Below are 12,179 nucleotides of genomic sequence, written 5' to 3' on the forward strand. Positions count from 1 at the left end.
GTCCCAGCCGGCAATGTTTGGGGTGGCAGTTGGTGTGACTCCCCTGTTTGGGGTGGCAGTTGGTGTGACTCCCCTGTTTGGGGTGGCAGTTGGTGTGACTCCCCTGTTTGGACTGGGTTGCAGCCCTAACACTGAATCCACCACTGAATTCGACATAGGGTTCTATATACTACGCCTTGGAGAGAGATAAAGTGGATGGGGATAAAGTACCAAGAAACCAGTTCCTAATTTTTCTTTTTTTAAGCACAACCTAAATGTACAGTGACATTTAGGATCTGATTGGTTGGTACTTTATCTATCTATGTCCGCTTTGTCTCTCTCCAAGGCTTAGCACATAGACCTTGAAGATGGTGGTTAAATTATATTTTAAGTAAGGAGAACACTGCAGCTGGCAGGACACCCTCCATAACCAGTACATGCCATTGCAACAGAGAGAAAAACCAGTAGGAATATGACCTAACACTAGATAAACTGGAATGCGGGTGCTTAATAAACTAGTACAATGCCGGCCGTTTTGTGAGCATTTCTTCCTTTCTCCATTCATTAAACCCACTCTGGCAGGAAAGTAATTTCTAATCCACCCCATATGATTCTGAGCCACTGGATCCTCCTTGATCTCCCAGCAGCTGTTCCTTTGTTTCGGGTTTCTGACGTGTGTGAACCTGAGAATGGGGTATTTTGGCAGCCTCTCGCCAGCACAGATTAAGTTCAGATTGATTAGAAGAGATGCACTAAGTCTGACCCTTCTGAAAACGTACAAATTCCAGGCATGTTTGCGCTAAGCGAGAGATGACAGTGAGAAGGTCACTCGCAATATTCTCTGTGGCATTGGGCACAAAGAGCGGTTTTAGGTTGAGAAGACCAGTTTTATTACTTTTCATGTATCGTATCTCTTTTTGTGCTGAATTACACAGTACTAATCTCCTTTTATTCACAGTCTAAATGTCCGACTGATTGCATAGACTTCGTAGGGAAAACGAGTGTGCATTATGCAGGTATGTGTTTTATAGCTACCGAGCTTCATGAGTTGAAGAACTTCATTAAATGAAAATAGGATGTTTCCACATTTCCCTGCATGTGTACTGTAGTTACAATGTTGGCTTGGATTTGGGCAGATTTATCAAATAAATTTACAATAACCCTATTTGTCAATCATTATTATGTCGGTTGTCTTGTGTGTGAAATGCAGTGCTTGTTTGTGCTGTTAAATATATTAGCTTTCTTCAACATGAATTCCAGCTCCAGTGCTTATCAATTGTATTTCAACCAACCTTGGGCAGTCATTCACACTGGGGGTCTCATTCAGACCCGCTCGTAATCGCTTGAGTGCTCGCAAGCGCGTCGATGTTGGGCTCTGCACACGCGCAGTGGCCGCACTGCGCGTGCGCAAGCACCGGAGCGAGAGAGAAATTCTCTCGCTCTGGGGCTCACTACAAAAGGGGCGGCTGTCGATGGTGATCGACAGTTCGACCCGTTTTGTAGGCGTGGCGGGGGGGTGGCTTCACAAATGAAGGCGTTCCCAAATGAACGCCTGCCGTTTGTCGGCGGCACCACTGACATCACCAGTGATGTCAGTGGGAGAGCTTCCGGCTCTATTAGAGCTGGAAGCTCTCTGGGGCTTCCGGCAGACGAGACCCTACCACAAGGGTCTCGTCGCAAGCCCCCATGGTCGCGATGGTCTTGACCATCGCGACCATCAACCTGGCCGCTCGCTAAAGCTGTGGGTGATCACCCACAGCTTAGCGAGCGGCCAGGAGGCCGGCTCTTTTTAGAGATGCGGCCGCCCTCATTCAGAGCGAGTGCTCGCATTTTGCGAGTGTCTCTGAATGAGGTCCTGAGAGCGGAATCAATGGGAACTAATGTGTGTGAGAGCCTGAATTGTTGGGAAGGAACAGAAGGTGGCGCTGTGACTTAAACTGTCATTGTGTAGTCTCTCTATTTCCGTATGATAGTGAATTTTCTGATATCATTTTCCTGTTAAACCCCCATGTTATGAAATTTATTGTATGTCTACTGATCACAGTAAAGTTTATCCTACAATCTTCCCTGTCTGTTGATGCCTAAACATAAAAGTATATATGTTTAAAAGTCACTTTTAAGTCCTGTCTATCAACCCATAAGACAACAGACAAATTAATGGACCTTATATATTTGTTTGTTTCATTTATATTTGTCTAATATCATTTTGCAAGAATGAATATATAAAATTATTATTTTCATAGGGCTTTGAGCCCTTCTGTCAGTGTACTTGAGTTGTACAAATCCTATCGCAATACTACAGCTTGGAGGTATGACCTAAAGACTAGGAATGTGTATGATGTCACGGTAGGGGCAGGGTGTATGACATCATCTGATGGACAGCCAGCTCCAGAAATGGCCAAAAATATGTCTGAGAACATGTGACACGAGAGTAGACACAGCAGCCTGCAGGTAAGATGGAAATTCCTGCTTACTGACTGTGGGAGACGTCCGTACCAGATTTGTAGCCATTGCTGATCATTGCTAAGAGAGAGAGAACCCAATATTGGAAAATGCCAACTCAGGATAAAATAGGCCCAGCCCTCAATGCACCCAAATTCCACCCTGATCCACCAAAGCCAACCCCAGTATTGCCAGAAACACCCATTTGTATCAAACTTCCGGCCTGATTCAGAGACAGCCGCTAATTTGGACGCACAGCGGCTGTGCGAAATTATGCTGACGCTGTAGGAGGCATCTTAAGTAAAAAGAAGCCCACTGCCCTCAACATCGGACATCTGATTAACTCTTAGATTACTCAGGATGTCCAGCAAAATCACGCTGCCAGGACCAGCGAAGCTGCGTCCAAGGACGAAGCCACTGGGTTCGGCGCTCCCAGGAAGCGGGGCTGACACTCCCCTGTTTTCTGGAACGCTCCCCGTCGCCGCCACCAAGCATCGCGTCAATCATGCTGCGGCTTTTCGGGCACTGCGACCCATCACCACAGCCCCAGATCTGCACATGCGCAGTTCAACAACTATCGGAGATTTACGTAAATCTCTATAAATCCCTTTCCCGGATCAGGACCTTTGGGAAGTTTGTGTAAACAGTGTTCCAAAAAGACAAATAATGTTTTGAGGATGTTTTATATTAAAAACAACAGAGGGTCCAATCCCCTGTTAGGGTAGGAAGTGCCATTAAAGTGCATCTGCCACCATCAGTTAACAACAGCTAAATAAAAAGTACGATAAACTAACCACATGCTAATGCTAGATACTACTTCCAGAAATTTCACCCTGCATCCCTGGTGGTAATAACCATTTTTCCAATACCGATATGCTTTCCGATTTAATGCCAGGGTACGGTGTGTGCAAAATGGAGAGAAGTGATGCGCGCCAGATATTGTTACTATTACTTTAACTGAATTTTTGCCATTGGTTTAATGAAATGACATTGCAATGCACAATGTCGGCTGCAGACTGATGACAGTACCCACAGGCTGATGAGGACATCAGCTGATGAGATTTCCACCCACAGCCTAACCAACATGTGATTGTGGTGGTTAGACCTTGTGAGAATTTAGATTTTGTACCAATTTGGCCTAAAAGGGCCAAACTGCCAGTTTATGTAGTTATAAAAAAGCCCGTTGTCTGACCCATTGTAAACCCATTGTTTTTTTCAGCTGCCATGAACCACCTGCCAGTGCTGCAACTCTTGTGTGAACACAAATGTCTCCTAAATGTGAAGGATTTGGTAAGAGAAATGACTTTTGCAGGAATGATTAGTTTCTTTATTTATTTACTTGGGCAGTAAATGGAGCTAAATCTGCTTTCGATTCCATTTAGCATTTCATCGATCATCGTGCACATGTGTTTTATCTTACATCTGTTCCTAGTTCTCTGGCTATTATATAATAATGCAGGATCACAGTGTACAACAAGATTAGGCATTTCATAATGGATTTAGGAATGAGTTCTGAAAGAAATGTTTAAGCTTGTGCACTGGGGATTAGCTGGGAAGCCCATGGCCTACATTTCTGACAGCGTCAAACTATTTCCAAACTAAAAACTATCTCTAGCAATCCCTGATGAAATAACGGCAGTGAATTGTTTTGGAGCTGGCCCTATGCGAACCAGGACGCCAGTTCTGTTATTGGGCACCCTCTATTTTAAACTCGATTCAGAGCTATGAGAAATCATTATCTTACATTAATACGCATGTCTTCAGCTATTGCAAACAGGGTCCTTATCTTCCACTGTGCCATAGCTTTAAACCCCTGTATTTACCACTTTCTGTGTGAGCCCTACAGTATGAATGGTCCTTACAACATTACAACGTGCGTCCCTATACCAGGCAGGGGGTTAGGTACGGGATCCTGACGGCCGGGATGCTGGCAGTCAGAACACAGACAGATAGCGGCATCCCGACAGTCAGAATCCTGATAGGATAAGTATCATAGCCCATAACCCACCTTTCCTGCAGCCTTATCCTCCTCCCCTGCAGCCTAACCCTTACCCCCACCCCCCACAGCTTAACCATAACCCTCCACCTAGTGCCTAATACTTACCTTCGGGATGTCAGCGGTCGGGATTCTGGCCGCCGGCATCCCAAACATCCGGATGCCGACGTCATCTCGTGTATGGGTGTGGTATATTTTGTAAATTTTCATAATGTCAACTTGAGAATGTCAGCATGGTCATAATGTCGACATGTTTGAAATGTTGACATGGGTGAAATGTGGACATGATTAGAATGTCACCTAAACGGCCCTGGTGGTCTAGTGGTGACTTACCTGGGTAAGCTGATCCGGCTGTGTCTCCTGGATACCGGCAGTCAGCTGCTGTGGCTTCTGGCTGATCCTGCTTCACTCCCACCGATGAGTATCCCAAACCCTAATCACTCCTCTTTCATAGCCTAATCCTCCCCCTAGTGCCTAACCCCGTCCCCTTCTGTAGCCTATCCCTCCGCTCCCACAGCCTAACCCTAACCCTCTGGTCTCTGTAGGATGTCAACATTTCATATGTCAACATTCTGCAGATGCCGACATGTCCAGTGTCGATATTTCAACAATGTCGACATCATACAGATATGTCCTCATACACTATCGCAGCGGTCGCGCCAGACAGCTCTTCTCGGCGTGCCAGGTCCTGTGCGGCTCAGCTTGTGCCGAGAGTATCTCTCTCTCTCTCTCGAATGTGCAACTTAGTCGCACAAATTAGACAATTGGATGCAACAAAACCGCTTAACGAGACTGCACTGATTAAGTTGATGTGCGACACGTGTACATCTGTATGAGAAGGAGTCTGAATCTGTTAATGCTACGATGCCACTGTCTTTTTACGCCTAGTTCCTTTTATGCTTCATCTACGGCTTTGTATATGTTTACTAGCGGTTTGAGTGCGGTTATAGTCAAAGCGCAGCGTCTTTGGAGTGATGTTTTGCTGCATCTGTGGTGCAAATAAGACGGACGTTTAAAGAAAATGACGTTACGCTTCAACGCTCGGCTCACTGAGCAAATGAGCCGCACCAGGCGTTTCGCTGTAACTGTTGATTTTGTGGTGTCAACATTAATGTTGACATAAATGTCGACATTAGAACTCCATCCACTGTATACAAAACGAAAAGTCCAGTAGTTTAAAAATTACTTAATAATAAAGAAATAAATAATATGGGAATTTATGAAGCTCATTGATGTCTATCTTTGTGTGACTTTCCCTTTCTGTTACATAATTACATCCAATAGAAGTTCCTGTGGATGCAAATTGCATACATGGGGCCTTATTCAGCACGGATAGCAGCTGCGTAATCGCACGCAATGCAGCTGCGACAATATGCTAATGCCTGCCACAGCTCAGCCAGCATAGAGACGCCCACTGCTGCTTTCTCACATCCGTAATACCTCGCAGTCCTGCATATACATCGGTAACATGGAAGCACATCGGCCCGTCACAGACAATTACAGCAGGTCTGACCAGTCTCAGAAATTGTCTCGTTGCACGCAGTGAGTACACAAGCTGCGTATGACATCACAGTGGCTAATTTATGCACGCCCATGCAACGGCATTCAAACGGACAGACACGCCTGCGTTCCTCTGACCACTCCCCCGTCACCACCCCCAAACGGTCACAGCTTGTCACTCACTCTGCAATGGATTCCTATCTGCGTACGTCATCATAGTGCAATCGCTTCACACACACAGTGCGGCTTATACGCATTCGCAATGGATAACAGTCGCTCGATCTGTGTACGCAGTTGCAGTTGTGATCCGTGCTGAATCAGGCCCATAGCGCAGCTATAATGTGTTTGCTTTGTAAATTGTATAAGCTAAGTCCCTTTGTGTCATTATGGCCCTGTGTATAGGGATTATTTTTTTGTGTGTTTTGTTTTATCCTCAGTACAGTCTCTTGGAATAGGTTTTTTAAATAAAATATTTGGTAATCATAGAGCTATATATTTCAATACATGATAAAGTGACCAACTCACGCCATAGTCTTCCCACCTTGAGAGCGGACATGCAGCTTAATGTGCGCTGGGTGGACTCCTGAATAAGACCCCATGTGTGATGTGCGGCTGCACACTTAGTTTATTATGATATGAAAAACAAGCAGGTTACCCAAATATTTTGCGGATCACTAGCACACAGGGTTCTGATGCAACAACGCGGCTAATTTATTCTGCCCCGTAAATATATTTAAACGTCTTTATTATGTAATGTGCTGAAGTGTCCATCTAGCACAAGATCGGTGAGAATGGAAGGACAGCCTTGACCTCTTTCCCCAGAGCCGGCCCTAGCCAAATTAGTGCCCTAGGCAAGATTTTGGGTGGTGCCCCCCCCCCCCCCCCCCATAGGATCCTGAAAAAGTGTATGGCCTCACGGAAGGGGGTGTGGTCTCACAGTACTGTGGCCCCTTCCTCATTGTGCTGCCCTTCCAGCACCCCTCACCCAGCACAGATCACAAGACAGCACCCTCCTACCAGCACCATCACAGCACAGTACCCCTCACCCAGCACCCCTGTCCTAGCACAGCACCCCTCACCCAGCACAGATCACAAGACAGCACCCTCGGAATGGGTATGAAATACCGCCGGCCGCATAGCCAGCGGCAGCCCGACAGGAGCAGAGTGCGACGCAGCGGAAGCCCGACAGCGCTGGAAATCCTGATCGTGGATAGGTAAGTATCCACTAACCTAACCCCCCTAACCCTAACTTCCCCCCCAAGTGCCTAACCCTAATCCCCCCCTTCCCCGCTACCTAAACCTAAGTCCCCCGGGGGGGTGCCTAACCCTAACCCTCCCTCCCCCTAGCCTAACCCTCCAGGGGGGTTGCCTAACCCTAAGTCCCCCCCCCCGGGAGCCCTAACCCTCCCCGCAGCTGTTCCCTCGCGGCGCCCGGCATCACTACGATCGTGATGCCGGGTGCCGGTCTCCCGGCATCGGGGAAATGCAGGCGTCTACATCTAGACGCCCAGCATTTCACCCTTGCCGGGATAAGACAGTCGGGAGGCCGGCTGCCGGTATATAGGCAGTCGGCTTCCCGATTGCTTCCTGCACCCTCCTACCAGCACCATAACAGCACAGTACACCTCACCCAGCACCCCTGTCCTAGCACAGCACCCCTCTCAGCACAGCACCCATCAGCGCTCTCCCAGCACAGCACCCGCGCTAACCACTAGCCATCCTCCAGGTGCCTCATCCCCGCAAACCGCCGCTGCCTGCTCACTGTTTGCTGCTGCCAGGCCAGATTGGCGCTATCAGCTGAGCTCCGGTCATGGACGCTGCACAGTGACAGTAGCGGCTGCCAGAGCCTCTGCCCGGCCAGCAGCAGGTGCCCCGGCCATGCATGCCTCAGACTGCTGCCGGCCCTAGGCATTTGCTTAGTTTGTCTGTGCCTAGGGCCGGCTCTGTCTTTCCCCTGAAAGGTCTCGCTGGCTTCCATGACTTCCGAGAACAGACTCTCTCCTCAGAGAGATGGAAGAAAGAGGAGGTGGATAGGAGGAAGAGATAGAGATGGGAGGAACAGGGAGATGGAAATGTGGGGGAAGAGAGAGCGCGTAAAAATCCTGCAACACCGGGAACTACAGCTAGTGACCTGGCCAATGACTGCTCCAAAATACTAGTGTTATATCATGTAATGTAACAAAGCCTTTTGACATTATTATCACGAGTAGAATTCAACCATTCTGCTCACACAAGATCATATTACAGCAGCAGATTTCTAATCATATTCCTGTAACTGTAACAGGCACTCTGCACTGTGTGCATAACACTCAGGGTCTATGTATTTCCACAGTGTAGAGCCCAGTATTTCGTTACAAAGCCTCAGATTATAATTCCAGATGTAACATTTTTGACCTGTGGTTATACTGTATCACATTGTAGTGGGCGTTACATCTTTAGTTAGGCAGTGGAGTTATGGGCTGGTTTATTAGGTGATTGTCCCAGGCTTACCGTCTGTCATCTGGGCTGTCTCCAGCCTTATCTGCCCTGACATCTCAGCTTCCTCCCTGCTCTGTCTATTCCGCTTTGTCAGATAGCATTCACCATTGGGATAATAACTTGGCCCCCTCAGCTATCGTCTATGTCCTATCAGTGCCAGACAAACCTGCAGCACAGTAGAATGTAGTATTCACAGCAAGCGAGGGTTATTGTGTACACTACAATTCATAGCTAATCAATGCAAACCACAAACCAGCTGTGAGATAAATGAGAGTTTATAGAAGAATAAGAAGTATACAGGTGTATTCCTGTCAGTGTGTAGATTTCATGGCAATGCTATGTGAGCATAATACAGAATATTACATCATCTATGTAACTTAAAGTGCTTTCCAGTAGGCTGGGTTTCCTATTAAAGTAGATCTCCAATGAAATGCATTCTACCTGTACTCCCGCGTCCCAAGGCGTAGAATCATTGGGTCCCTGCTTTGAACCTCTGCCCCCTTCTCACCTCCAGTGACACCTCATTTCCCATAATCCTTCAGGCTTACAGGTACCAGCTGAAAATCTATATTTAAAATCCCTTCCTTTCACAAACGTTCTGTGTGTGTACCTACAATCCCATTAAATCAATAGTCGTACAATAAGTAATCTTACTATATATATATATGTTTGTTTGTTTTTAAACAGGACGGGAACACACCTCTGCTAATATCAGTCCAAAAAGGTCATCTAGAGGCATGCAAGTGCCTGCTGGACCACAGAGCTGACATAAATATTGCAGATAAGAATGGAAAGTAAGTATAGATGGAACAATATGTTTGTGCTACAAACACTCAATAGTGACTTGAATGTGAGGCTGAAAATATTTAAAGGTATGCTATGAATAACCATAGTATATTAAAGGAAGAACATCACTAAAATACCTTACACCCACTGATATGTGTACACCGCAGGTTCAAACGCTAGTGACGCGTCTACCCGGCAGGGGTAATGAGCACTTGTACTTGGGTTTGGAAAGCTCCAGACATACAGTGCTGTTTGTTTTTTTCAGAGACCTAAGGGGAGATGTATCAAACCTTTGAGAGAGATTCTGTAAAGTGGAGAAGTTACGCATAGCAACCAATCAGCTTCTGTCATTTTATAAACTGTGCTCCTGTAAATAAATTATAGCTAGAAGCTGGTTGGTCGCTATTAGCAACCTTTCCACTTTATATTATACCAAGGTTTGATACATCTCCCCCTTAGTGTTTAGGAACTTCCTTAAGGTCAAGAGCTGGTGGTGTTGGGGGCAACTAGGATGTATGTACAGTGCTGGTGCTGTTGGGGGAGACAAGGATGTATGTACAGAGCAGGTGGTGTTGGGGGAGCCTAGTATGTATGTACAGAGCTGGTGGTGTTGGGGGAGCCTAGGATGTATGTACAGTGCTGGTGCTGTTGGGGGAGACAAGGATGTATGTACAGAGCAGGTGGTGTTGGGGGAGCCTAGGATGTATGTACAGAGCTGGTGGTGTTGGTGGAGGCTAGGATGTATGTACAGAGCTGGTGGTGTTGGGGGAGGCTAGGATGTATGTACAGTGCTGATGGTGTTGGGGGAGCCTAGGATGTATGTACAGAGCTGGTGGTGTTGGTGGAGGCTAGGATGTATGTACAAAGCTGGTGGTGTTGGGGGAGCCTAGGATGTATGTACAGTGCTGGTGGTGTTGGAAGAGCCTAGGATGTATGTATAGAGCTGGTGGTGTTGGGGGAGGCTAGGATGTATGTACAGAGCTGGTGGTGTTGGTGGAGGCTAAGATGTATGTACAGTGCTGATGGTGTTGGGGGAGCCTAGGATGTATGTACAGAGCTGGTGGTGTTGGTGGAGGCTAGGATGTATGTACAGTGCTGATGGTGTTGGGGGAGCCTAGGATGTATGTACAGAGCTGGTGGGTTGGGGGAGCCTAGGATGTATGTACAGAACTGGTGGTGCTGGGGGAGGCTAGGATGTATGTACAGTGCTGATGGTGTTGGGGGAGCCTAGGATGTATGTACAGAGCTGGTGGGTTGGGGGAGCCTAGGATGTATGTACAGAGCTGGTGGTGCTGGGGGAGACTAGGATGTATGTACAGTGGTGGTGTTGGGGGAGCCTAGGATGTATGTACAGAGCTGGTGGTTTTGGGGGAGCCTAGGATGTATGTACAGAACTGGTGGTGCTGGGGGAGCCTAGGATGTATGTACAGTGGTGGTGCTGGGGGAGCCTAGGATGTATGTACAGTGGTGGTGTTGGGGGAGCCTAGGATGTATGTACAGAGCTGGTGGTGTTGGGGGAGCCTAGGATGTATGTACAGAGCTGGTGGTGTTGGGGGAGGCTAGGATGTATGTACAGTGCTGATGGTGTTGGGGGAGCCTAGGATGTATGTACAGAGCTGGTGGTGTTGGTGGAGGCTAGGATGTATGTACAAAGCTGGTGGTGTTGGGGGAGCCTAGGATGTATGTACAGTGCTGGTGGTGTTGGAGGAGCCTAGGATGTATGTATAGAGCTGGTGGTGTTGGGGGAGGCTAGGATGTATGTACAGAGCTGTAGGTGTTGGTGGAGGCTAGGATGTATGTACAGAGCTGATGGTGTTGGGGGAGCCTAGGATGTATGTACAGAGCTGGTGGTGTTGGTGGAGGCTAGGATGTATGTACAAAGCTGGTGGTGTTGGGGGAGCCTAGGATGTATGTACAGTGCTGGTGGTGTTGGAAGAGCCTAGGATGTATGTATAGAGCTGGTGGTGTTGGGGGAGGCTAGGATGTATGTACAGAGCTGGTGGTGTTGGTGGAGGCTAAGATGTATGTACAGTGCTGATGGTGTTGGGGGAGCCTAGGATGTATGTATAGAGCTGGTGGTTTTGGGGGAGCCTAGGATGTATGTACAGAACTGGTGGTGCTGGGGGAGCCTAGGATGTATGTACAGTGGTGGTGCTGGGGGAGCCTAGGATGTATGTACAGTGGTGGTGTTGGGGGAGCCTAGGATGTATGTACAGAGCTGGTGGTGTTGGGGGAGCCTAGGATGTATGTACAGAGCTGGTGGTGTTGGTGGAGGCTAGGATGTATGTACAGTGCTGATGGTGTTGGGGGAGCCTAGGATGTATGTACAGAGCTGGTGGGTTGGGGGAGCCTAGGATGTATGTACAGAGCTGGTGGTGTTGGGGGAGCCTAGGATGTATGTACAGAGCTGGTGGTTTTGGGGGAGCCTAGGATGTATGTACAGAGCTGGTGGTGTTGGTGGAGCCTAGGATGTATGTACAGAGCTGGTGGTGTTGATGGAGGCTAGGATGTATGTACAAAGCTGGTGGTGTTGGGGGAGCCTAGGATGTATATACAGAGCTGGTGGTGTTGGGGGAGACTAGGATGTATGTAAAGAGCTGGTGGTGTTGGGGGAGGCTAGGATGTATGTACAGAGCTGGTGGTGTTGGGGGAGCCTAGGATGTATGTACAGAGCTGGTGGTGTTGGGGGAGCCTAGGATGTATGTACAGAGCTGGTGGTGCTGGGGGAGACTAGGATGTATGTACAGTGGTGGTGTTGGGGGAGCCTAGGATGTATGTACAGAGCTGGTGGTGTTGGGGGAGCCTAGGATGTATGTACAGAGCTGGTGGTGCTGGGGGAGACTAGGATGTATGTACAGTGCTGGTGTTGGGGGAGCCTAGGATGTATGTACAGAGCTGGTGGTGTTGGGGGAGACTAGGATGTATGTACAGAGCTGGTGGTGTTGGTGGAGGCTAGGATGTATGTACTGAGCTGGTGGTGTTGGGGGAGACTAGGATG

The 12,179-nt window shown here is 48.0% G+C and overlaps 1 protein-coding gene across 2 annotated transcripts in view; it reads left to right on the plus strand.

Annotated features, from left to right (window-relative positions):
* Nucleotides 1-12,179, plus strand: part of RAI14 (retinoic acid induced 14) — a 181,230-nt gene that overhangs the window by 129,837 nt on the left and 39,214 nt on the right. For both annotated transcript variants that reach the window (XM_088466963.1, XM_088466964.1), the window contains exons 6-8: nucleotides 938-995; nucleotides 3,641-3,711; nucleotides 9,083-9,189. In XM_088466963.1, the coding sequence (XP_088323089.1) occupies nucleotides 938-995; nucleotides 3,641-3,711; nucleotides 9,083-9,189 (236 nt within the window). The remainder of the gene's footprint in view (nucleotides 1-937; nucleotides 996-3,640; nucleotides 3,712-9,082; nucleotides 9,190-12,179) is intronic.

The sequence above is a fragment of the Taudactylus pleione genome, unplaced genomic scaffold, assembly GCF_031769625.1.
Source record: "Taudactylus pleione unplaced genomic scaffold, aTauple2 ptg000068l, whole genome shotgun sequence".
NCBI lineage: Eukaryota > Metazoa > Chordata > Amphibia > Anura > Myobatrachidae > Taudactylus > Taudactylus pleione.